General features: G+C 33.5%; 5 protein-coding genes across 8 annotated transcripts in view; 2 read left to right on the top strand and 3 right to left on the bottom strand.

Annotated features, from left to right (window-relative positions):
* LOC126747854 (proteasomal ubiquitin receptor ADRM1 homolog) overlaps nucleotides 1–27094 on the bottom strand; it is a 421821-nt gene that overhangs the window by 58673 nt on the left and 336054 nt on the right. The gene's annotated exons all lie outside the window — the stretch shown is intronic.
* LOC126747911 (ER membrane protein complex subunit 7 homolog) overlaps nucleotides 1–27094 on the bottom strand; it is a 325016-nt gene that overhangs the window by 72924 nt on the left and 224998 nt on the right. The gene's annotated exons all lie outside the window — the stretch shown is intronic.
* On the top strand, nucleotides 1425–13234 carry LOC126747833 (UDP-glycosyltransferase UGT5-like). 2 transcript variants are annotated; one of them, XM_050456740.1, is made up of 6 exons: nucleotides 1425–1665; nucleotides 1804–1939; nucleotides 7690–7853; nucleotides 7929–8184; nucleotides 8241–8463; nucleotides 12702–13234. In XM_050456740.1, the coding sequence occupies exons 1-6, from the start codon at nucleotides 1523–1525 to the stop codon at nucleotides 13181–13183; spliced, it is 1404 nt and encodes a 467-aa protein (XP_050312697.1). In that variant the 5' UTR covers nucleotides 1425–1522; the 3' UTR covers nucleotides 13184–13234. The 2 variants fall into 2 exon arrangements, with proteins under 2 accessions (XP_050312697.1, XP_050312692.1); XM_050456735.1 differs by having other exon boundaries at nucleotides 1426–1665; nucleotides 7558–7853.
* On the bottom strand, nucleotides 2864–4800 carry LOC126747890 (uncharacterized). Of its 2 annotated transcripts, XM_050456849.1 has the most exons (3): nucleotides 4296–4800; nucleotides 4028–4138; nucleotides 2864–3970 (listed from the first exon to the last, which is right to left on the bottom strand). In XM_050456849.1, the coding sequence occupies exon 3, from the start codon at nucleotides 3833–3835 to the stop codon at nucleotides 2879–2881; it is 957 nt and encodes a 318-aa protein (XP_050312806.1). In that variant the 5' UTR covers nucleotides 3836–3970; nucleotides 4028–4138; nucleotides 4296–4800; the 3' UTR covers nucleotides 2864–2878. The 2 variants fall into 2 exon arrangements, with proteins under 2 accessions (XP_050312806.1, XP_050312816.1); XM_050456859.1 differs by lacking the exon at nucleotides 4296–4800 and having other exon boundaries at nucleotides 4028–4149.
* On the top strand, nucleotides 16434–25582 carry LOC126747898 (N-acetylneuraminate lyase-like). The gene is made up of 7 exons (XM_050456870.1): nucleotides 16434–16701; nucleotides 16756–16814; nucleotides 16865–16935; nucleotides 24501–24815; nucleotides 24997–25145; nucleotides 25196–25367; nucleotides 25422–25582. Exons 1-7 carry the CDS (start codon nucleotides 16696–16698, stop codon nucleotides 25556–25558), a joined length of 909 nt encoding a protein of 302 aa, XP_050312827.1. The 5' UTR covers nucleotides 16434–16695; the 3' UTR covers nucleotides 25559–25582.

Below are 27094 nucleotides of genomic sequence, written 5' to 3'. Positions count from 1 at the left end.
TTATAAATTTTACAAGCAATATATACCGTAAAAATCAACAATAATAAATATAAAAATCCTATAGACAGGCCATGTATGCCAATTAATAAATTGCTGGTATAGTCTGCATTTGTTCAAGTCCAAAAATTAAAGATGTATAGTTATATTATCTTGTATAGTTATATAATAGATGAAATAATAAAAGAGTGAATAGTGTTCAACGTTCAAGTTACACAATATTATATTTTATAGTAATAAATTGCCCATTAACAACAAGGTGATATAGAGTTAGCTTGTTTTCAGTGTACTCAATAGTTAATTCTATTATAGTGGCTATATTAATACTACCTTGATCACAAATAGTTGCACAGACCTTCATCCTAATAGAGTGCAAGTCTTTAATGCAGTTAATTATAAAAATTTTTACAACCTCTGCTTAAACTGTATACAGTGCTTTTGTATAACAATTTCCTGCTCACTAGTTAAGCTATCTTTGAAAGACATTAGTAAGAATGCCTTTTCTATTCTCTAAGAGAAAAGAATATTTATCAATAAAATTTGTTGAAATATTGGTTAAAATATATATCCAAATTCTATACTTAAATTCTATCAAAAATAAAACTTAAAACTATAAATTTTAGTAAATAGATAGCCAATAATTTCTTCAAATTTGTCTTGACCCACGAGGCGATGCCTTCGCACCCAACACTAAAAAAAGTAAAAAATGTCACTAACATCGCTACTGTCAAATTTTCCTAATGTCGAGTCACCCTAAAATGGCCGCCGTCGGAAATTCAGTTTTGGCAAATCAATTTTCCAATCAGTTTTACTTTCGGGACACCCTGTATAGTATAATAAAGTCTACGCATCTGCTGATATAAAATCACAAAAAATTACATCATTACTTATTGTCGTTCACTGATGATTTACTTATAAGGAGTGTAGGTCTTTTACATATTACATCAGGACAGGGTTTTAAAATATTTTTTGTAAATATTTTTTCTTATTTTTTTTAAAATTTTTGTTTTCTGATTATGAAGTATTCGGGGTTGGCTCCCAATCCATCATCCCTTAGAAAAAAGGATAAAGAAACTGGTATAGAGGCTTCTTTTTAACATTTCTCTTAAGAGAACAGTACTCAATTTCATTTTCTGTTGCGCTATGTTCAACTTATCACTGTATTGGAACAGAAGCGATTCTTGCAGTGTTATGTGTTATCATTAATTTGCCGGTATTAGATTTAAATACAGTTTTCAAGAGCCTCAATAAATTTTCATAGGATGCAGTAAGAAATAAGGACATACTGCCAACTCTAATTATATAAGAGCGCAAGAACACAAATTACGTAAATATGATAAAAAAATCATTATCTCGATCAAAAATACGAAGTGCGTCCCTGCCTATACAAGAACTTTACAATTCAAACATGAATCATGAGATTGTTTGCTGTTTACAAAACGTTATCTTTTAATGACCAGTAATTGCACTTTAACAGATTAACAGTATACGAGCCTAATTTTTACGCAAATTTAAATTTTTTACTATGAAAGTCTTAGTTTTTATTTATTTCTTCGGTATTTTCTTAATTTCACAAAATAAATGTGCCCGAATTTTATGTGTTTTTCAAATGCCCGCAGTGAGCCATCAAGCGACCTTCAAGCCCATTTCTAGGACACTTTCCTTACGGTAAGTACGCGATTTTTATATTAATGACACAATGAACTGCTTTCTAGCTTTTTTAAACTCTCAGTTGTTTCTAACTTAAATATAACAATCAATATTTGTTTTATTGAATTTTTTAAATTGAATTTCATAATGTTTTAGTGGTCATAAAGTAGTTGCGGTGACCCCACATCCAATAAACGACTCAAATTTAACGAATTTAACGGAAATAGATACCAGCAAAGAAACTTACGAGATCATATTCAGACATGGATTTGAATTTTTTATGTCTAAAGAGGTAGGTAAGCGTTAAAAGTTAATGGGGGTTAGTTAAAAGTTAAAAAGGGCATGTGGGTATACTGCGAAACCTGACAAAGTCAAGCCATAGTTTGTAAATAAATCAATTTAAAGGTTTGCAGTTTTTATCGGGATTTAAAGTTTATAGATAAAGCAAAATATTCGTTCTTTTTTCTTTTTATAAGATTTTATAAGATTTATATTATAATATGGAATTCATAAATTAATTTAGTACTTAATATTGTTGTTACCTTTAACAAATTTGAAAAAAATATTGACTTGGTCACTTTTGGATGTAGGAATTTCTCCATTTCGCAATGATTTCAATTTACGCGAATACTGTTTTCATCTATAGTTCTATTCTTAAAAGTACGAGCAGCTAGTGCTTTTAAGTCAAAGAAATCACTATACTTTAATTCATGAACGTTGTATGGTCCATTTGTTTTATTTCGTCCACGATTGGAGCGAGCTAATCGAAAAATGTTACACCAATCATGCATGGTATATACTGGTAAATTTTTTTTTGCATTCTCTATAGCACTGTGCATAGAGTCTGCCTCCATGTATGAGTGACCAGACTCTAAGAAATTATGTTGTATAACACTTAAGTTACTATTTTGTACAAAATGTACAATAAAAAAAAACATAAATAAGGCCGCAATAAACTGATTTCTATTTTGACCGCTGCAGGTATCAGAAAACAAACTTATTTCCGTAATATTTTGTGGCAAATTTTATATGAATGTAAGCATGTTCCTATTTCTGAACTACCTCGTTGGCCATTAATTTCGGTCCATGCATAACAGTAGGCTTTTTTTGTTGCTGCCTCATATATTGTGAAGTTATATGCACATAGTTTCTTGCTGTAATACATAAGTAAAACATCTGAAGACGGTATTTGTAAAACGCTTTGTAAATCAAATGTACAATAATACTACAATTATAAATATAATAATACAATTATAACGCTTACAAAATTATCGTCGTTCAGAGCGCGTTCTTTATCTGAGTTTTTTGTTGCATTAGCTTCATCCCGTCTTTGAATGTGAGACTCATAATTTTCCTTTAAATCAGCTGATTTTGTAGCCTGGTAGTTGGTACATATCAGGCATTGATCTTTTTTAGGCTTGAAAAAGGATAAATTAAACTCTGTTCCAAATATCCGCCGGTAAGTTATTCGGGAGGCATATTCTTTTTGGGCATTTTCAGATTCTTCAGCGTACAAAGCGTACATTTTAACTATTGATAAAATAGAATCTAAATACTTCCGTTTAGTTGTTGCTCTACAATAATGAGAGGCCATGGTTGGAAAACTTTGTATGTGAGCTTTTATTGCTTCAATGATTTCTGGTTTTTTCTTATTAGCTGGTGTTCTTCGACCACGTTTGTCATCAGTAAAAAATATGCCTGATTCATTTACCCCAGAAAAAGCTTTGTCTACTGATCCATGACTAATACATAAAGTACGTAAAAAGAATGTTTTACAGACCCGAACTTTTGTGCCTTCCTTTAAAAAATAATAGAATCTGCTACTAGTTTTTTGAGCACCTGTTCCTGATCGAACTCTTCTACAAGCAGGTTCCTTACTTGTAACATAACAAACAATAAAGTCTTTTTGTCTTTTGTAGTCAAGAGCCCAAAATTGTGAACATAAATTGTTCCTCAACTCATCACTAAAATTTAAGGAGCATTTAAATTTACAGGACTCGCAGTTAATTAATCTAGGTTTCTTTGCTGGCTTCACTATGCCCTTTTTAGATTTATAAAGCAAACTTGACATTTTATTTTTTTTGGCAATATTCCTTTTCCACTGAGAAGGATCACTTTTCTTCCAGCGACAGCTACGTGTTGAAGCGGCAGGTGTGTCACTTTCCGAAGACGATTTTCCATTTGACATGTTTTCGTGGTCACTAGGTATGTAAATTATCACTGCTGCCAGAAGAAAAATCTAAATCGCTTTCAGATGTATTTTCCTTTACTGAGCATGTAGGTAGGTCGTTTTGAAACTTTCTTGGCGTAGAGCTTAATGTGCCTAATTATAATGAAAATTTAAATTAAAAGGGAATTAATTTCTTGAAAAAGATTTTACCTTCAACAACACTATTTACTATGGATTCAGGATCGTCATTGTAATTTTCATTTGTGGTTGCCACAGGTAAAACACATACTTTTTGTGTCTCTGAGATTAACGAAGCGGGTTCTGAAAACGAGATATTAATAAGAACCGCTATTTGATCACTATTATATTATTCTGCTCTTGAAAGAGAAAAAGAAGAACAAAATCAGATAAACTTTAATCGAACATAACCTCAAACTCGTTTTCAGCTAATTAATTTAATTAAAATACTCTTACTTACCATTATTTTGCTGTGTATTAGCTTCAGCATTATCTAAACACAATTTCACTAAAAACTTGCCTCTGGAACTCATTTTAAAACAGACTAAACTATTAATTTTTTTCCTGCACGTGAATGACTACCGAATATAAACAAACAAAGCTTACATGAAATAATGACCAAGTCGTAATAGTCAATTTTCTCTTAAAGATATTAACATTTCTAGTTACATAGAAAAGTGAATAAGTCAACTTGATCAGTTTTTCTTGAAAATAATTTGGTTGTCATATCTAGTTTCTTAATTTAGACTTGGTCACTTCCACTCTCCAGGTATTCGGCATCTGCTTATGACTTAGTTGGACTTATTACCTTAAAATTGGTAAAAATTCGACTTGGTCACTTTTCGCAGTATACCCACGAATTGTGAGCTCTAGGTAAGCTAAGTGTAATGAGATTCATACCTGGAATTTTGTGGATTTTTAAAGAGTTAAATGGAAATGGTTATTCCATTGAGATTAATGAAAACTCTATGTTCTCGATTATTTATAGGTCACATATTCTGCTCCGTTCCAAAGCAAAACGTCAAAATAATGTCTCATCGCTATTCTGACTAAAAAGGTTTCTTCTTCAGTTGTGAAGTGTATTTTGCTTAATATGAAATAAAACGTTGGTGTTCCTAATTTACAATACCCACTAATATAGGTCTTGAAAATATTTTTTTAAAATTAAAACTAATACTGGATGTTTTTTAATTCATCAGGCTTTGCATTTTACTCTTCCGTAAGATTATATAGTTGCCGTGAGACGTATGTGGGTCACGCGGCCTGGTAAAGAAATGTGATACATCGGTGTGTTAGCGAGTTAACGTGTTGCCATATTGTTTTGGAAGTCACAAAAGCATATACATTTAATAAACGGATGGTGTTTGAAATAGCAACAAAAATATATAGATAACTGCAATAAACAAAACTAAAGCATTCTTCCCACCAAAGTGTTTATCATCAGTTTATTTCCCATAATATTTGTTTCCCATGTTCAATGAATCTGGAATTTTAGATATTTTTGAAAACGATTTGTATTGCAAAATGGTAACTGCTAGGTTGGTGGGGAAACTTTCACGACTTACCAATAATCTTAATTATAGCAATTTTACTGTACTTACATATTAAATTACTATGTGTATAAGGCTGTGGAGAAGTGCCTGGATTTAGAAACCGCCAGGAACACAGTTGGTTATGTCCAAGGAAGGCTAGTGGATATAATAAATTTAAATGACAGTATAAGACCAATAACAAAAAAAAACAGTCGAGAAGAAGGAGTAGTGAGTATTAGTGCAGGCTCTAGTGTACAGGTTATGAAAAAAATTAGCTATTTCCATATCCGCAACAATTTAGAAGAACACCCAAGAACTCTCATTTTGAATTCTGACTTAGATCTGAGTTGTCCGGGCGTGACAAATACGTGCGGTATTTATTTTTACCAATTTCCCGACATGAAAAAACGGAAATTCCTTTAAGAGCTATACTTATGTGGAAGTAATAATCCTCTCGCGATTCAACAGGCACTCAACTTTCGATACTAACAGCGAGTTATTTGAAAAATATCGGTATTGAACTTTTTTTAGCAGTTGATGATAGCAATGATATAATGCGAGGAAATTATGTTATAGAAGAAAAGCAAAGGTGCGAGGTTTATTCGTTACTCGTTTTTGATTATATCCTTAGTAAGGATGAACTCCTTGAAGAGGCCGAGGACATAATAGCTAGTCAGGTGAGCATATATGCAAACAAGAGGAATGGTAATGTCTCTCCTCTATTAGAGCAGCACCTCTCTGGAACTGCCAGAAATGGAAGTATAAATAGCAAACCTGAAACTGTCCAACATATAAATGGCCTAAGCGATATACTAGGCTGAAAAATAGAAATTATATATTTGAGAAGGACAAACTGGTAATAAATAAATCTAAAAATAATAACAAAAAGTCTCGGTCTCTGTTTTTTTTTTTTTTTTTGAGAATGAGACTTTGTGTTGTCTTTTGATTTATTTATATCAAGGTCTCTTTGAGAATATGGACGACTTCTTTTAAACTGAATATAGAAGTCCGCAGAACACAGAAGTAAATAACCTGGTACTGGGAAGAGAAATTCTAACGTGAGTGTAGTAATTTAGGTATTGGGATGGACACAATGATCTTTCTGTGTTGAGATGGATAAAAATAAATTGATTACCTATTAGGACTCCAGCCAGGTGTCAGTTATTATCTCAACAATCCCTCGGATTGTTCGCCGGGATCAGCCACGCTATCCTAGCTTTAGTTAGATTTTATAGCAGTTCTTTGGACCCTCGCCAACCGCTGTTCCTATTCCAATGTTCTCTAGTATTTTCCATTCCAGTTATCTAGGATATGAGAAATATGTTTCTTAAATAGTCCAAGCTCAGGGCTAATCGGTGGGAAAGATGATCCGAGCCTGGCTCTTGTGCCCGCTGTGTTACACTCTCTCGGACTCAATCTCAATCCTCCTACTTAGCTTGAATAGCGTCATTGCAATTAAAAACCAACTTTATCTTAAAACTAGTCCTGGATACTTGGATGGCCTTTAAGGTAGCCTGGCTGTCGGAGTAAATGATTATTTCCATTTCCGAGCCTTCTTTGACTTCTTTCGTGGTGACCACCTTCAGAATGGCGGACACTTTCGCTTGAAGGACTGTCTCCGGAGCCAGAAGGCTTGTCCTCGCTCGGTATTGCTCCGATACACTCGAGTTCCTGACAGCCCATTCTTGGCCATTCTTAAATCGTCTTTATACCATATATCCAATTTTTTTCTAGATCGAGCCTTTGTGCTTGCTATGTCATCCTTAAAAGAACGTTCTAGTCATACAGTGAATGAATAAATGAGCAGCAAATGGCGATGGTTGTCTAGATTCCACCCTTATATAGAAATTTATTCAAAAAAACGATGTGATTGCCTAGTTACTGTTTAAAGGTCCTCTTGGAAATACTGTGAATCAAAATTCAAATCCTAACCACCAAACTAAGAAATCGTTAAGTAATTCAGAAGTGAGCGCGGAGCATTACTTCCAAAATCACGCTCACTAATGGTGTAGCAACTTGAATTGTGATCAAATTATACAGGTCCCTACTACTAAGTCAGTGGCTAGTTGCTGATTAATGGTTAATAATGACATATAACGATATATCTACTTACCTCTGTTGAGCAAATGTTGTGCATTTTTATTAAATCTCAATACTCTATTAAGCAACACATTTAAATATTTCTTTTAGGACCCAGTTCACCACAAAATCCCAAAAATATTTGCTATGTACGACGAATTCGCACACGCGATCCTCAACAACTCGCAATTCAAAAAAATTTGTAACGACCCCAATCAAAAATTCGACTTAATAATTTCGCAGATCTATGTGAGCCCGATTATGTTTGCTTTAGGGGCAAAATTGAAAGCACCTATCGTAGGGGTGTCTTCTATGGGGGGTTGGCAAGGAACTCACATTGCTGCAGGGAATCCCAATCCGCCCGCCTTGTATTCTGAGATGTTTCTACCTTACAATGGAGAGCTGACGTAAGATTTCTTATTTATTAACTAAAAATATCTTTATATTTTATTAATTAGAAGTCTCTAGAACTCTAATTGTAGATTTTATGAAAGATTGAAGAGTACCCTTTACTTCATATGGTCCAGACTCTACGTTTATTGGGTAGCAATGCCCAGGTGTGACAAAATCGCTAAACAATACCTAGGAGAGGACTTGCCATACTTAGCAGACCTTGAAAGAAACGTCAGCGCTATTTTTTTGAATATCAACCCAATTTTGTACACTCCTAGGCCAATGGTACCAACAGTTATACCCATGAGTTTTATGCACATACAAAAACCAAAACCCTTACCAGAGGTGACTAGATGCGAAATTTTCTTATCTGGAAATAAATTATTTTATTTTATTTATAGGACATAAGAGAGATAATAGAAACTGCCAAAAATGGGGTGATATACTTTAGTCTAGGTTCAAACGTGAAAAGTGTCAACATTCCACAAAGGATCAGGGGTTTGTTAATGGAAGCATTTGCTGAACTGCCTTATAAGGTGCTATGGAAGTTTGAAAAGGAAGAGTTGCCCGGGAAGCCAGATAATGTTGTTATAAGGAAATGGTTGCCTCAGCAAGATATTTTAGGTGAGGAGAGAAAGTTTATTATTCATTATGTTATAGGTAGTGCTTTCATTTCAAAACCACCTTCTTAAAGATAATGCATCAATCTAGATATACGGGAGGACGTTTAATTTTATATTTGATAAAGTTCTGCCAATCACCTCCTCACCCCCAGCTAACCTCACTCTGATATGTCAAATGGGAACACCCATCGTGTGACACATGGTACTTTCTATAAGAAATGGATTTTTTTTTTATTCTTAAGATAAATTCTTTCTAGATAACTTAATTCCGCAGATGTTTTACACTATATTTTTTAATCGACTATTCATTTAGTTCTGTTTTAATTCCTACTTTTTTGAATAAGTTATTTTTGCGGCTCCAGATATTGTAATACATGTCTGTTAAATAGCCCCATAAAACCCTTAAATTAAGTATAAAAGTAAATAGGGGACATTTATTTGAATAGTTTACCTTATAAGATCAAGTTATATTAAATCTTACATGGTACATACATATTCCAAAACAAATAAATGGTAAAAAAAATAAGTATTATATACACACTAATTAGAGAAGAAAGCTGATGATGCTTTATCAAAAACTGTATAGCCGTATAAAAAATCCATTCCTATGTTATCATATCTTTATTCCCTAAATTGACACCTTGTGAATGTGTGAATTTATAAGGCAGTGGACAGCTAAAGTGGCTGTTATGCCCATGTAACTTAAGAGACTCGTCGTGCCCCACTGACGGTTACCGGTTACCAGAGGCTTGGAAAAATCAATATGGCACTCCGGTTTGAAATTGGGATGTTAAATCTGAAAGAAACATTGCATAACTCCACATCATCTGAAGAGGTTGGAGACAAGAAATAATCCAGATTGCTCATGTAGAAATATCAGTGACATTAAGCATATATTATATTATTGGATTGTACGAACCACAAACCCGACCTTTATTAGGAGTTAATAGCAAACAATTATCAAACTTCTTTTTCATTGCACACCTTACTTCAAAATTCAACGACAAAAAAATTAATTATGATGAAATTTTTAGGCAGAAACGATATTAAAATATAGCGGATAAACAGGGTGTTTCAGAACTATGGGATCAAACTTCTGGGGGTTGTTCAGTGCAACAGAAGAATCCATTTGAGAATAGGAACCCATGTCCGGAAATGCGTCACTACGCCACTACGGCCCTAAGACGCGTTAAAATTTATAAAAAACATTAATTACCTAAATAGGATCTGCTGCATTTATTTTTACCTTTTGCACATGATACCATAACAACAATTGTTTAAAATCAACGCCTATCAATGCCAATTCTCAATGTCATGTTTAAAAATTTTATAGCTTACAATTTTTAAACATTTATTGCTAATGGAAAACTTTAGCAATCAAGAATTGGCGGATATGCATTTGGCATACGGAGCAACAAACTGCAATGCACGAGCAGCATCGCGGTTGTATCATCAACGTTATCCCGAACGACAGCATCCTGGATACAAAAAGTTTATTGCGGTTCATCGGCGCGGCGGCTCGCTGAGACAGGCATGTTTAAGACCAAGATGCATACTGGTGTTGCTCGAACCGTAAGAACGGTCGAATTTGAAGAAGAAGTGCTTCAGCGAGTTGCCGATGAACCATCAAATAGCACACGTGACGTCGCTAAGAATATGAATACGAGTAACGCTTCTGCCTGGCGGGTACCTCACGAGCAACAACTCCATCCTTACCACTTCCAGAAAGTTCAAGGTGTGACTGCAGCCGATTATCATCCTAGAGTTCAATTTTGTCGATGGCTTCTGGATCACATCATTGCACAACCAAATTTTTACGATATGTTTTGTGGACCGATGAAGCCTCTTTCACAAGAGACGGTATTTTTAATAGTAGAAATAGCCATGTTTGAGCCGAATAAAATCCTTATGCAATTTTTCCAAGAAAACATCAGAATCGTTGGTCTGCCAACGTATGGGCAGGCATTGTTGATGATTATTTAATTGGGCCATACCTTCTACCGGAACGGTTAATAAGACCTATTTATCTGCGTTTCTTGGAGAAAGTTCGCCCAGAACGCCTTGAAAATGTTCCACTAAACGTTAGACAGCAAATATGGTTTCAGCATGATGGAACGCTGGCTCACTTTGCTGTACAAGTACGCGAGTATTTGGCTCAGCGGTTGGATTGCCAGAGGTGAAGCAGTTTCTTGACCTCCTAGGTCACCCGATTTAACGTCGCTCGATTTTTTCTTGTGGGGACATGTAAAGCCTTTAGTCTACGAAACTCCAGTAGAACCAGAGCTAGATTTAATTGGACGAATATCAGCAGCATTTGAAATCATTCAAAACGAGGATCAAATTTTTAGTGTAGTCCGCCGAAATCATGTACGGCGTTTAAATCGGTGTATTGAGGTTGGAGGAAGACATTTTGAACAATTGTTGTGATGGTATCATATACAAAAGGTAAAAATAAATGCATCAGATCCTATTTAGGTAATCAATATTTTTTCTAAATTTAAACGCGTCTTAGGGCCGTAGTGGCATAGTGACACATTTCCGGACATGGGTTCCTATACTCAAATGGATTCTACTGTTGCACTAAACAACTCCTAGAAGTTTGATCCTTCAAGACATTCCTCATAACTCCTAAACCCTATCTGTATCGTATTGCACATATTATTAATTACTAACAGGGGTATCAAAAATGTATAATTAAAAGTTAAAAAATTCTAAAAAATTAAAATAAAAAAAGTAGATGAGTAAAACAAGAAAATAAAACAAATCTCCTTCACAGAGATGGAAAATATTGAAGCAAACGCGAATTGGGTTTCTGGTTTGAGTTCATACTCATATTTAGAGTACATACTCGACGAGAACTCTCCAATTCCCACAAGCAGTTAGAATCCGTAAGAAAGTAGTCAGTCAGTTTAAACGCAAAAATTGTCCCCTGAAACGGACAAAGGGCCCATCTTTACATGCCTTAGCTAGTCGATCTGTCCATCTCCGATCCACTTGTCCACAGATTCGAGTCTAGCAAGGGATTCGCTTCCTTGTTTTCAGCATAACCTAAGTGACCAGGCACCCAGACACGCTGAACCCTACAGCTTACCTCCACCAGCATCTCCAAGAACTTTATGCACTCCAGTATGAGCTTTGATCTCACCTTTTCGGCTGTAATAGCCTTAATCGCAGGCCTGCTGTTGGAACAGATTGATACAACTATATTACTAATCCAATTAGAAGGTTGTTAGGAAAGATTTTTATAGGCTTCCGAATGTTAAGTTAAATTCCTAACGTCAGCCAATAATATATATGTCAACCAGCGTATAGATCAATACAAAACTTGGAGAACACCTCATCACTTGCATATCTGCAGTTCTTTGTCTACTTTTCTATTCATAAGTTAGATTGAATTATTATAGATTCGCAATATAGTGATACGAAATCACGTCTATTGGTCGAAATATGATCTTCTTATTGGTAATAAATTCTTATCCAAGACTAAGACTAAATTTCAAAAAGGCTCGCTCATTACTCTTCACTTAGCTGTATTCCGGAAATTAACACACTCGAACTTCCTCCTAAATAATGTGTCCAGATAAACCCTGCACTCTTGCTTAAACCAGTTTGGAACTGGACCTTGGATGGTCTTTATATTAAGGCAGCCTGGATGTCAGAGTAAATGATTATTTCAGTTTACAGGTTCGGTTTACAGAGAATAACTCTTGGCTGGAAAGTGCATATGATTCAAAAAGTTCTCTCTTCTAAAAATTTATGGTCGGTGCTTATCCTGTAGATAACACCACCTGTACTCAGGTCTCGGATGCAAAAATCAGTAGACTATTAAATTACAGTATTAAATATAAGTCACAAGTTAAAAAGAGAACGATAGCGTTTTTCCTACTACCGCTCTGCTAATTAGAGTTTCATCCAAATTGAACGTAGACAGGCCTAATGGCGTGTGGGAGAGGCGGGTTACCAAGTTGTTTCGAGTGTTGTGTTCATTAAGCAAAAAAGCATTCATTATGCATTACTCTTCTTAGCAGCTAATGCAAGTGGGAAATCATTGGTGCATTCTCGTTTACTCTGTAACTTAAGGCTTTGCTTAGCATTTTCACTTGCGAGTAAATGCATGGATATTTTGGCACCCAAGAGAGTAAGCCAGTTGTACATATTTTTCTTGCAACTAAAAAACTAAACCTCTAAATGATTTAGTTTACTTTAAAAAAATATATAGAGACACGTATTTTGTTTTAGCTCATCCGAACATCAAAGCTTTTATCAGCCAATGCGGTCTTCAGTCAACAGAAGAGGCAATAGATCGAGAAATGCCTATGGTAGGAATCCCATTTATTGCCGATCAAGAAATGAACAGCGTAAGACTGGCCAAATGGGGCGTCTTACGCCATGTTGACTATCTAAACACGACCAAAGAAGAGTTGGTGAGAACCATTAAAGACGTGGCCGAAAATCCCTCCTATAGGTCAAATATGAAGAACTTGCGCGCGCTCTTACAAGACGAGCCAATGACGAGTCTGGATAGAGTCACGTGGTGGGCTGAGTACGTTATACGTCATCGGGGAACAAGGCATTTAAGAAGTCCGACAATTGATATAGAGTGGCACAAATATTTATTGCTTGATGTTTTTGTTGTGTTAATTGGCGTGCCCGCTTTATTATTGCTTTTAATTTTCAGATTTGTTTTCGGGAAAAAAAGTATAAAAATGAAAAAAGAATAGAATTTCTGAAGAATTGTAAAAAAATAAAGTAAAATTTTATTGTGCCAAGGAGTGGGTTTTTAATTTAATCTTAACGTATTTTGAAGAATGTCCTACCTATGATGCAGAAAACCTGTGGGTTTCATTTTGTCATAATGGAATATTCGATATCCTCCAGTCCAGGGCAAACATATTTTAAGGTCTGTTTTTCTTCAACTGACATAAAGACATAAATACCATTGTAGAACTCATTGTATCGCCTCGTTCATCACACTTATTTTAGTATTTGGGCAATTATGGTCAGTAATTTCTACGATAAAGGTTTTTGTGAGTTTTTTCTTTTAATTCTTGGCTTTCAACGATAAAACATAAAATTTATATTCTAACGATCTTAACCGCCGCGAATATACCAGCTGTTCTCCGACATTCGAGAATCATCTCGGTGGCGCAAGCGCCGGGCACACCGCGCAACATCTGTGGAGATACTCCTAGCCCTCGCCGCTAGGAGGCTAGTTTAAGTTTGAGCATTGCCGCCACTTTTAAATCGAAATAAATACAATGTAAGCTAATCCTTTTAGTAGTCTACAATCATTGCGTTTAGCATGAAGGTGTGTAATAAACCAGTTGACTATTTTTGTGCAACGACTTAATTCATACCCAATCGAATGATAGAAGGCGTTACAATATTGTCATTTTAAAATCGTGCCCTAGGGCCACCAAAAATGAACTAGTTACACAGAACGATCTATCGAAAACAGAAAATTACGAGACAGTTTTACGACTAACCAAAAATCTTTATTTTTACTCTCGACACGTGTTTCGCTAACGATGTTAGCATTTTCGGGAGAAGATTAAAAATGAGTTTTAACGAAACACGTTAAAATTAAGTAAAATAAAGAGTTTTAGTTAGTGGTAAAACTGTCTCGTAATTTGAACATCACACCAAAGGTTCCAACCATAGGACGAAAACAGCAAAGTTTACAGCTTTGAATATGAAAACAAATTTTTTAAATATTCAATGAGAAAAATTTATAAAAAATTATTTAGAAAAATTCTTATATCCGTATACTAGTTTTCAGGAGTCGGATAAAATAAGCCTTCATCCTTATTTTTTCCAATTGAAATGGGTATGTCGTGATGGCGATTCGTTTTTTAAATCCCCCGTGGAATGGAATTTCAAACATTTTATTAGAAACACTTCCCTGGTAGATGGACTAGAAGAAGGGGTGCCATCGAATATTTCGCGAGATCACCCAAATTGTCTGCCATAAATTTCTTTTTCTGAACTTAAAAATGTATTATACCCAGCCTATGCCGCATCAAATTACAACCGATGTTCTTTACAATGTTTGGCGAACACTTTGAACAGTTCCTGCACTATTCTACAGATGTAAACGGCGGAAATTACATGACTGATCAGCTGTAATATCCAGGCTGAATAGGCTGCTATCAGCAATGCTGATGACACACGATCCTTGCGTGTGTCATCAGCATAAAGAAAATACAGACCCAGGAAGATAGCTGGAAAATTTATTGATATACACCATAAAGAGAGTGGGCCCAAGAACAGTGTCCCGTACCATTAGTAAACTCTGGGATTTACCAGTCCTACCACTCTAAAAATGAACATATTGTCTCCTGTCTGTTAAGTAGGACTGGAGCAACTTAATACTTGGATTATCAAATCTATAATAGACGAGCTTTTGAAAAGTATATTATGCTCACTACAATCGAAAGATTTTGAAAAATTGTAAAATGTTTTACCTTTGAGTAAAAACTGCACTCAAAAGTTCCAGAATCTTGTCACACAAGTCTCCGACCGCTGTATTGAGTGTTGATGTCTAAAGCTATGTTGCCTAACATAAAACAATGAATATTGCTTAAAATATTCTTCTATTTGACTTTTCAGTAAGGTTTCAAAGATTTTACCAAAAATTGGGACTGAGGAAATTGGCCGATAATTCTTGGGATCCATCTTAGATCGTTTTTTAGATATTGGTATGACTTTTGCAATTTTAAGAAAATCGGAAAAAATGCCCTTTATGATAGCTAAGTTATTCAATTTGTATCAACAACAAAACAGGAACAATAATCAAGTTTTTTATTATTTTAATTTTAATGAGCCATGTATTAAAATCAAATGGGCCCCTACTTGGACTACTTCTCATAGAATCAATCTTTTGACGCACCTGATTATAAGTCACTTCAGAAAAAGCAAAGCTATGACCTCAATTACTAGTCAAATATGTCAAAGGGTTGAACATTTTTATTCACATTCTCCGTAAATAATAAATAATTTTAAATAATCCTTCTCAATCAAATAAATATCAATCGTGCCGGTATGATTTATTATTAACAATTTGCAAATGACAAGTAGTGTTGTTAAGCATTATTGTTTTTAATTTAATTTTATTGTTATTAATTTTTTTTTTGTAACGTGGCTCCGTCGTGGTCAACTGATGCAATTTAGAAACCGTACAGTTTTCTTAAAATAGAAAACAAATATTTCAGAAGCTACAAATTTCCAAAATAGGTATCTTCATATAAAGTTATCCTTATTTTTAAGGCTTAATATCTAATACGACTAAATTATAAAAATAGGAGATTTCTATAGGGATTTATATTTTTCATTTTCTACTGCCCTATATTAATATTTATCGAAATTTCATATGAACTTTATATTTTATTATTAACATTGGTTAACCTCTGCAGGGTAAATCCTCACCAACGATCCAAATATAATTCCTTACAGTAAAAATTGTTTATTATTGTATGGTGTGCAAACGTAATTTTTGACATAAAAACTTAAAAAAGTATGTCAAAAATGGTTAGACTTAGATTCTAATGAAGAGTCCAAAATTATCTCAATATACATGGTCTTCCATTAAGCATAACAAACTTGACACCTACTTCTGCATCAGAAGTGCAGATCATATTGTAGTTGAGTTACCCCCACCGACTTTAGTGTATTGTCAAATTTTCAGATTTTTCCTAATTATGGGTTTTCCATCCTCGATCGATGCGGTTCCTTAACACTCACCATGTATACGCCATACTGTTTCAGAAACCGTAAAAACAGGGATCTTCTTAGAATAAGAATGATTACCAGGGAAGCTACGCCTGTAACTGCAAAAAAGCTAATTTTAAAAATCCACTCCTGTATTATTTAAAACTGGTCCGGTGTCCACACCTTACTTCTCTTGCATTTATTATCAAGGATAATTATTATTGGCTTACTTTAATCAATTAACGACGCCAAACTTTATGTAATGGTTTATTATCACAAACGCATGGTATAACCATCGTTCTTATTATTTCGTATTCAGTTAAATCTGCTTTCTCCTTTATTATTACCTCCTCCATCCGAGATCGCAGACGTACGGTTGAATAATTAACATCGCGTTTATAACATTGAATATAAAAAAATTGCGAATGCCACCGCATTACCTTCTTTTACGGATTGAAATATTGAAGGTTAAGCATAATAATTTTCTGTATTTCGTTGCTCCGGTTTGCAGGGAGAGTAAATAAACATGTTGGTGAGAAAATTTTCTTGATTTTTCCTGCTCGTCCTCATATATTCCGGTTTTCAGGTGAATTTTACATTTGTGGGCCTACTAGCGCCGGTTTTTACCATTTTCAACCAGGATTTGTGAGTATGTATTTGTTTTTTAAGGATTTACCTTAAAAACTTAGTTTTAGTTCAGTTAATCTTGATCGCATTCCAAAATATGCTCAATATTTGAAAGAATCTCGCTATGATGGTGTTTTAGGTAAGTCACAAAACATCTTAAAATAAAAATCATTTAGCGTAGTCAAATCTGGACGTAGGTAATTTACCATTAAAAATGATTATATTAGGATCATAAAACTTAATTTTTTTATTTTGCTATACTTATAGGAAGTTATTACTTTTCCCAGCCAATTTATTACTTTTACAAGGTCGTATCCATATTTGTGCATCTCCTTAGTATATATTTGTAAAAATGCTCGGGCACATAAATTTTGGTTTCTACTATAATAAAGGGTGATCCAAAACTAAGATATTGCATTACACATTACATTTTTAAATGAAAACCTCCATTTATTCAACAAAAAATTATTATCCATGAAGTTTTTAGTAACTTCTTCAATTGTTGTGCCAAAATTTTATTTAATAAGATTCGACTAACTTGACTTAATATTGCTAATAATGGATTGCAAAATTAATAACCCTGGATACCAGCAAGAACTTTTAGCATCAGTCACTGTCATCGTATGTCATTAAACATTGTCTTTGATTTCAAATTACTTAGTTGCTTACCTATTTGTAATAAATATTAAACAATGATTTATTCAATTCAAGAAAGACTAGAAATAACAAAACTGTATTACCAAAATAGGAGCATTGCAAGAGCTACGGCCCGGTTAATTAATGCGTTACATCCAGACAAAAATATTAATGCAATATTGATACATAAATATTGCTATTTATGTACCACCTAGGTCTCCAATTGAAAATTCTTGTTTGACTATATTTTTGCCCTTAAGAGTCTTAACTGTATACAAAAACAGAAAGTTTTAATCATAGGTGATTTTTTTTATCAATATTTAGGTTCTAAAACCAACTATTAATATGAAGGTGGAATTATTGCATGTCTTTTGGAATTTTTTGATCTGTGTCAATTTAATAATATTCGTAATGTACAAGGTAATATTTTTCCAGCCAAGACGTTATCTACTGTTTTGGTTCGAATGGTAAATTTAAAAGGATATGATCAACATCTGAAATAAGGAGAGAACATTGGCGTATACTCTGAAGTAGTGGCAGTCATGAAAAATGCTGATAGAAGTCGTTATTCAAACAGACTTTTTCCTGTATATTTACAAAACCATTTAATTTTTCATGCATTATTGATAGTGCTACTTTACTTGTCTTAGAGAATGCTGATCATCCTTTTATTATTATATCACTTAGAGGAGAAACCAATAAGAATTGAAACTTTAAGCAAAATCTCAGTCTGAATTATATTTCACTATATTCCACCTGGTATACTGCCCAACCCCCTTTCGAGCATCCAGGAAGTCCTCTATTAATGCAGGGTATCAAGTCTATATACCAAATTCTGAAAGTTCTATGCATCGTCATACAAGAAATTTCAGGAAATTTATACAACAAGAAAGAAACACATCCAGAATCTGAATAATTTAAACTACAATTACAATTCGTTGTCTATTCTCCTGCAAATTGTAAATACTTTTCCGTAGTAGCGTATTTGACAGGTTCCCTCCATATACTGATTGCAGTCATATATAATCTCTTCTTAAAATATTCATATTTATTAGTGAAAACATGTGAATGTATTATTATTCTCAAAAAACTGCAAGATTTGATAGTGTTCCTACGTGATTGTTCCTTTGCGTTGAACCTCTATGTATACTTTTTCATTTTTTCACTAGACACGACCACTTTTCCTGAAAGCAAGTCAAAATTTTCCCTATCTTTATGTCAGAAGATAGAAATATAGTGGCGAACTATTGTCCAATCTCCATTTTGCCCAACTTTTCTAAGCCTCTTGTGACCTGTCAGTATCGTAACCTGTTTCACCAAATTAAACATCTTATTTTAGATAATCAGTGTGGTTTTTTCAGTATAGATCAACAATCACTAATTATTTAACATCATTTCTGCAAAACGCATATAAGGCTATAAACTGTAAATGTCAACTTGATATAATCTTCCCAGATTTTGCTAAGGCTTTCGATAGGTAGGGACAAGGAGTTATCTGCGAAAAACTTTAGAAAACAGGCTTTCATAAGTATCTAGTAGAATTTTTTCATTTTCTACTTATTAGATATACCGCAATTTGTGGAGTTCAATTGGTTCAGATCATCTATCTATATTGCCTCAAGTCGTGGCCTCTAGGAAAGAAATTTTGCTCTATTTTTGATTATTTATTTATGATTTTTTTCAATGGTATTGCCACGAGTATAAGCATAAAGTATCTACTGTTTGCCAATGACATGAAAGTTTTTTGTCTTGTTAAGAATCCTCATGGTTTATCAATAGTGTGAAGTTAACAGACTCCTACTTAAAGAAAGTTAGAAATTTTCAGAAATTTAGAAAGATGTCAATTTCTTTGCTTAAAAAAACATTGATTTTGGTTACGTAATAAATAATTCCATACTTCCAAATTTCGACTCTATTCGTCACCTCGTGGGCCTGTGTTGATAAAGAGCTTACTTTTAATTAAGATTTTTTTTAAAGACCCTGGGCTTCATCAATTATAATTTTAGTTGATATTAATCAACTGAACTATTTTCTAATACTTCAAACAGAACAATTTTGTTTAACTGCCTAGTAAAATCACGCTTATTGTATGCATGGTTTTCTAATTATGCTCGAATCAGTTCAACGAAAATTCTACATATGTTGTATCATATTTATAGTAAAGGGGATTCAGTCAGCAGTTATTGTTTTCAAGCTTTTATGTACTATCTCTTCATAAATATCCTATTTGTGGGAGTTTAATGTTTTTATTTAAAATATGCAACAATCAAATTGATGCTTTAGATCTCATGTCAGCTTTGAATTTTGCTATTCCCTACATCCATACAAGAAAACACTTCTGGCACCAATTTGGCCAAGAAAGAGCCTATAGACAGAGCATCCAACTAGTTCAATATTTTTAAGTTCTTGAAAAATTCCAAATTTTTGACCATTCAAGCATTTAATATACTTACTACTTATTATTATTTTATATTGTACCGTGAGTTTGGTCTTATTATTATATTATGTATTACTATATATAACAATATCATATTATTATATTATTATTATTATTATATATAGTAATATTATTATATTACCAAATTTATTGTATTATCTCTCAATAGCTACGTTTACAACGGGGGTAGCAAATATTTAATAATTGGATCAAATTACGTCACGAGGACAATTTTTTGGGTGTAAACACCTAGGACCTATTTTGAAGTACCAAAATGACAAGTTTGACATTTTATTGAATATGATATTCTTGTGTACGAAAATAAATAAGAAAATACGAGGGCAAGCTTAAGGCGTCGTAGTCCTGCTCATTTGCCGCTTTTCCGACATCTAATCCGCTCTCGTGATTGGTCACTTTTAGCATCTTAGAAAAGTACTTAAAAAAAAAACCTCACATCAGAATGAGTTGAAAATTGGTCAAAGTGTTTCTTATTCGATTCCGCTTAGATTCACTATTTTGTTTGGCGATCCGTTATAATTTACATTTTGTGATTTGCTATTATTGGTTTCCCTCGTCAGCTGTTCAGGCTGGCTTGCATCTTGGTCGGGCGTTTTCACGTCGTTGCCAGTTTTACCGATGGTATTTTATTTACAGTTTATTAAATTTTAAGATAACCAGATCGAATATCACAAAACAAAATAGTGAATCTGTGCGGAATCGAATAAGAAACACTTTGACCAATTTTCAACTCATTCTGATGTGAGATTTTTTTTTTAAGTACTTTTCTAAGATGCTAAAAGTGACCAATCACGAGAGCGGATTAGATGTCGGAAAAGCGGCAAATGAGCAGGACTACGACGCCTGGCTTGAAAAAGAAATTATTAGTTTATTTTTATTATCTTTAAACAATAACACTTTTAAAGATTTAGAGGTTATGTCCTATAATTCTTCGTCTAAACTCACTTCAACTGACATTTTGATCCTAGAGATAATCCTGGACTAATTTCACCCTCAAAATCAATCCTTGTAAACAGGGCTGTACTAAATAAAAATAGACCTTTTCATAGAATCATTTGACCCATGGATCTAATATCTCAATCATTGACTTATTAATAAATTTGTTTCCTGTTATACAATAAAACTTTAAATTTCAATTTGAATTGACGAAAAGTATGTGGATAAGTTGATAAAAAATTTGAATAAACTGGATCTGTGCCTAATATTCGCCATAATCGAATCCACATTTGTTTCGAGAGGTACACTTGCAATATCCTGAAAACATAAATGTGTAGGCCGGCATTTCCGGAAATTTATTTCTTAAAAACGTTAAAAATTTAAAATTTAAAATTAAAAATTTAATTAACTTAAAAAAGTTATTTTTCGTTTCATTAATATTAGAAGAATTGTTTAATTTTAAGTATTGTTCCTATGAGAGCTATATTGATTATTACTTTTCGGATATAATTTCTAATTATCACATTTCTAAGATTTTATTATAAAATCAAATAGCTTCACATCGATTGAAGATATAAATATTCTTACTCAAAAAACTTCACGGAGAATCTCAATATTAAAAAAAATTAGAGATTTTTATTTAAAACTGTAAGTGTAACACAAGATTTTATTTTTGGATTATCCTGTCTCTAGATGAAAAGGCGTTTCCCAGAAATCTAAATTGACGTAACCAGCGTTTTTCCCAAAACATACCAAAAGAGCCACAAATACGAGTGCAACCTTTTCAAAGAATAACCCATTAACCGCGATTTTGGTGAAATTTTGCAATGTCTGCAAAATAATAAGAGATTAATTTAGTCTCAATTTTGTACATACAACAGATTGGTTTAGAGGCCTTTAAGTATACAGTTTAGCCAACATTATTGACAAAAAAATGTACGCCACTGATCGATTAAATCGATCATTTTTCTTTTAAATATACCATGCGAATTGTTTTCTATCGCCTATTGTGTTCGCGACAAAATACTTTATTGCATATCCCTTGATCACAGATTAAATATTACCTGAACTAATTTTTTTTAATCATTTGCTACAATTTTTTTGATAAATTTTATGACTTATATAGGCAGTGGTGTAAATAGTCATTTTTTCATTAAAAACTAATGAGGAAAATTTAATTTAAAAATATTACTTTTAAATAGTAATAAAAAGCGATAAGAAAGAATCATTAAAATTCATTTTCTTACAAAGCACCCTCAGGGGCATAGCGAATGGGGTGTGTCATCCAACCAAGTTTTTCGAATCAGCGATTTGGGTTGTCGACAGTCCTCAAGGATTTCTAAGCCTTATACTCCATGGATTACCGAAAGCGTTAAACTCTTTATAAAAGAAAAAATAATGCGTTATCGAGATTTAAAAAGTCAAAGAGTTTACCCGATTGGCTATTCTACAAGCAACTTCGAAATTCGGTGGTGGGGATGATTAGGCGGGAAAAGAAAGCATATTTGGAACTTTATTAAAAAAACAGCAATAGTAAAAAACTATGGAAAGCAATAAAAAACCCTAGTCTCAGAAATTCTCTAATCGTTCTATACCTGTAAACCTTCAAAATCCCGACAAAATAAATGATTTTTCATGAGTTTATAGTCCTTCAGCTAAGGACTCCCTCCATTCGAATATTTTCATAATCATACATTTAGTCCTGATCTCCAGTTCTCATTTCGCTTAGCCACTGTAGCAGAAATTTCTAAAATAGTTTTAGACCTCAAATCTACTGCCTGTGGTAGTAACTGCATCTCAGCGAATATGCTCCAACATTGTATTCAGCATCTTGCTCCTCATTTGACTCATGTTATGAACTCCTTTTTGGAAAGAGGTTGTTTTCCTGATGTTCGGAAGACTTCTCTTATAATGCCTTTAGCTAAAATCGCGACCTTAGACCTATATCTATTATTCCAGTAATTTCGAAAGTTTTGAAAAAGTTTATTTAGCCACAGATTTATGATTTCTTTATCACAAATAACACAATACCACAGAGCCAGTCTTCCGAAAGCGGCACAGCACCACATCTGCCTTGTTAAAAGTTACTCAAGAAATCAGTGATGCTTTGGATAGAGGTAATAATACGGCGCTCGTATTGCTTGACTTTTCTAAAGCTTTCGATACGTTTGATCACAGCCTGCTTTTAGCAAAATTGACCTATTATGGATTCGATAATAATTCATTAAACTTCTTTAGGTCGGATCTTTCTGAAAGAAAGCAACTGATGTTATTAGAAAATCAAGCTCAGTCAAACCGTTCTTATATAAGTTCTGGGATACCACAAGGATCCGTCTTGGGTCCTATCTTATTTCTAATGTACATAGCAGACATGTATAAGGTATAAGGTTGTTAAATATTGCAGTATTCAGGGCTTTGCGGATGATATGCAAATTTATTATTCTTTTAAAGCAGATGACGTATTGGGGGGGTTGTAATAGAATAAATGAAGTTTTGTCATGTGTTTCAACTTTCTCGTCTAGTAATAATTTAAAATTAAATCCTAGCAAGTATTCTGTAATGTGTTTCTCTTCAAAAAATTGTCTTCGATAATTTACAACTATTTGCGGGGGGAACGCAGTTAAAAATAGTTGATAACATTAAGAATCTTGGTGTAATTTTTGAGGAGGACTTGAGATTCAAAATGCACGTTTCTCACGTAATTAAAAGATCTATTAGAGTCCATAGTACTTCCTATTATGAACTATTGTAACATTGTTCCTTCCTTCCTTCCCTGCTTACCTTCGTGAAAAATTCAGTTTTTGAAGAGATGTGCACAACGTCGATCTAAGATGTATAAGTAAATTATCGGCTCCTCGTCTTCATTTTGCCTTATTTCACCGATGTTTTCTTTTTAATGCTGTTTCGGCGTACAATAAACTTCCGAATTGCTATTTTCAGATGATTTGAAGCTAAACCGTGTGTTTAAATCATTCCAGGACTGTGAGAAATTTCAAAATAATCTGGATAATCTATTTGACTGGTGTTTGAGAAATGGTATGTCACTAAATCCCTCTAAATGTAAAAATATGAGTTTTTTCTGCACGACGGAGACGTTTTTGGCGTTAAGAGTAGGTACAAGATTAAGCAATACAGTCTTGAAAGGGTCTCTGTTGATAGTAACTTTGGTGTTACGCTGGTTAAAATCGAAAAATCTCATTTACATTACCTCAAAAATAATTTGACTTTTATACATTGTGGTCCAGTTTCGAAAGCCGAAAAATGGCAGATAGAAAACCTTAAAAGAATATCAGCTTGTAATGTAAACTTTATTAGAAAAATGCTTCCTTACATAGATATAGGGTGTCAAAGTTAAAATATTTCAATTTGATTATAATTTTAAAACTGTGTTCTGGTGCATCCTAAAATAGAGTACGGATCTTGTGTGGGGCGCTTTTATTATCAATTTATATTAACAACCTCGAATTGCACATTCTTGTAGCATGGAAGTCAAATATTTTACATAATTATAAGATCTCCAAATACTTGAACTGTTAAGTTTACATAATCTGTAATTGACACTGGCCGTTCATAAACAAATAAAATATATTCACACCTTAAGGATCACCATCTTAATCTCAATTATCGTGTAAAACAACATATATACAAAGAATACTTATAATTAAATAATTTATTAGTCGCAGCAACTAGTGGCGAAGGCACCTCCTTATCAGTCAGAGAACGTAAGAATCTTACAGAAGCATGGGCAAGAGCTGTAAAAGAGACCAAACAACATCTAATGGTTCAAGTTGGTGGGGCTCCCATACCTGATGTTCTGGAACTGGCCAGGCATGCAGAGAAAATTGGAGTGGATTCAATTTTAACGCTGCCAGAGTTGTATTTTAAACCGAAAACTGTGCAGGAGTTGATAAATTACATGAAATTTATTAGTGCTGCAGCACCTAATACTCCTTTATTGTATTATCATAATATTTTGGCAACTGGAATTAATAGTAAGTTAATGGAAAACAGATGAAGAAAAAGTATTTGGTTAGATGCAAGTATATTTTATATTATTTTGATATCTTGAACATACCAAGGCAACCTCTAGGATTTTATGAATTTGATTTCCAAATACTTTTCCTCCAAACCGGAACAAAATATATTTAAAATTTCCTTATTTCTATCCTTAAGTTGACATGGCGGAATTTCTACGACAATCCAAAGACCAATTACCCAATTTAGTAGGCATAAAATACACCTCAAACGACTTGGTCGGAGCCTATGCAGCTTTAACCGAAGCTAGTTCTCAAGGCAAAACTGTATTTATGGGTGGCGACTATGTAAGTTGGTCCAAAACCAAATTCTAAATTCATAAAAATGATTAATTTAGTTGTTAGAGCCAGCGTTTGCAACTGGATTTAAATCAGCCATTGCCACCTCTATGAGTCCATTTCCCAGCTACGCAGTGAAAATGCTCGAGGCGATACAGAATTCCGAAATTAAGACGGCCATTGAACTGCAACAAAACCTCACCCGGATTATGGATATTTCCAAACGATATGGTAAAAAAGTTTAAATACAAGAAGATTTTTGGGTTATTTTTTTTGTGGTTTTAGGATCAAAAGTAGCAACAATGAAGCTGGCAATGAATTTGTTTACTCCAGTTAATGTGGGATTAGCCAGGCCTCCTCTGCAAAATCCTAGCCCGGTGAACATTGTTGAAATGAGAACCGCTTTACAACCGTTTTTATGAGGTAATAAATTGTACTGAAAAATATTTTGTTTTTTTTTTATGCATACATATATTGCAACAAACATACCTTAGGTCTAACTATTATCAACAAATAACTGCAAATTCCAGGCCTAAAGGGAATCCTCAAAATTTAGATTAATAGAATAACATTATTTGGGTTTTTGAACATAAGTTGTTTTGTGGTTTGTTTTTCTATGAAATAAGCATTTCGTCTATACAGCTCATATTTTTAAATATGATATCACTAAAAGTTCTTCTACTATTTCCTGATCTATGTTAAGATTTGATATCCATAGATATGCATATCTGCATCCAAGCCCTCTTCTTGTGCATTTGTAATTAACGAATATTAAATGCGTCAACATGATGGTAATTATTTTAAGAATTACAAGCAACTTTAAAGAATTTGTTGGAAAATCATGACTCCGTTTTTTATCCTAGAATCACTTTTTTATTCTCAAATCTAGCCTCAAGAACTCTCCTATAGTAATAATATAGCTAAAAAGTAATTAACCAGAAAAATAACGAGGTGGATAAGTCCAAATATCATTAGGTTTTCTGAATATGTTATGAATGTTTAAAAACATTGAATAAAAAATATAAAAGTTTAAAAACAGGTGATCCTACAGCCACCTTCTCGCTAATCAATAATTTCTTTAGTGCAACTTAAATGCAACGCTGGTAACCGCGGCAATGAGTCGATGTTAGAACCAGTAGCACTAGCGTCTAGATGACCTTGACATCGAATTCTAGAGGACTTCGCTCGAAAACAAAAACATTTTCAATGCCGTTCTAACGTGTAATTTTGATGTGATTGCAATCACTGAGACTTCGCTGAGTGATGGGTTTGATCATTCTGAACTGTTTCCTAATGAATACACAGTATATCGCTGCGACAGAAACTATGCTGCTGAGATGAGTCACAATAGAGAAACAAACTTTTCCTATTATTAACCTGAATCATAGTATTGTTGACGTATAATTATTGTGATGCTCATAATAGGCAGTATACTAGGTATAATTAATAACTTTTGTAAACGTTTTAAACGAGTACTGCATTCTGATTTATATCCCTTAATGATAAATCTGATTAATATTACACAACAGGGCTTTGTAAATTCACAAGTTAATACTTACAAAACTTAATTTTTGATGCAAAATTAATAGCTCTTTTATTTTAAAGAAAAACCTAATTCTTTACGATATTACAAATTAACTATAACTTATATTTAATCTGTGACTATACCATTAATCATCTTAACGTATTCAGTTCAACAGTTTTTAAAGCCTTTGAGGTAACTTTTAACAGTTCTCTTTCTTTCAATTACATATAACAGATATTATCAACAATAGCTACAGAATGCTGTGTTTCATAATATGTAACTTTCAGAGTCCAAGAAGTATTCTTAGTTTCAAACTTTTATAATTCTCTTATGTCAGATCTATACTCTAATATGCCTCTCAAGTCTGGTCGCCCCATTACCAAAACAATATTAATATTGAAAATATCTAAAGATTTCTGAAAGTTCTATGGTT

This window comes from Anthonomus grandis, chromosome 2 (genome assembly GCF_022605725.1).
Source record: "Anthonomus grandis grandis chromosome 2, icAntGran1.3, whole genome shotgun sequence".
Lineage (NCBI taxonomy): Eukaryota > Metazoa > Arthropoda > Insecta > Coleoptera > Curculionidae > Anthonomus > Anthonomus grandis.
The sequence above is the reverse complement of the archived record's forward strand: the minus strand, read 5'-3'. Positions and strand labels throughout refer to the sequence as shown.

Coding starts and splice junctions, on each gene's coding strand:
- LOC126747898 (XM_050456870.1), top strand. Junction 16,815..16,864: donor ACCATTTTCAACCAGGATTT/GTGAGTATGTAT, acceptor ACTTAGTTTTAG/TTCAGTTAATCTTGATCGCA. Junction 16,936..24,500: donor TCGCTATGATGGTGTTTTAG/GTAAGTCACAAA, acceptor ATAATTTATTAG/TCGCAGCAACTAGTGGCGAA.
- LOC126747833 (XM_050456735.1), top strand. CDS start 1,523: ATGAAAGTCTTAGTTTTTATTTATTTCTTCGGTATTTTCTTAATTTCA. Junction 8,185..8,240: donor AACCAAAACCCTTACCAGAG/GTGACTAGATGC, acceptor TTTTATTTATAG/GACATAAGAGAGATAATAGA. Junction 8,464..12,701: donor GCCTCAGCAAGATATTTTAG/GTGAGGAGAGAA, acceptor ATTTTGTTTTAG/CTCATCCGAACATCAAAGCT.
- LOC126747890 (XM_050456849.1), bottom strand. CDS start 3,835: ATGTCAAATGGAAAATCGTCTTCGGAAAGTGACACACCTGCCGCTTCA.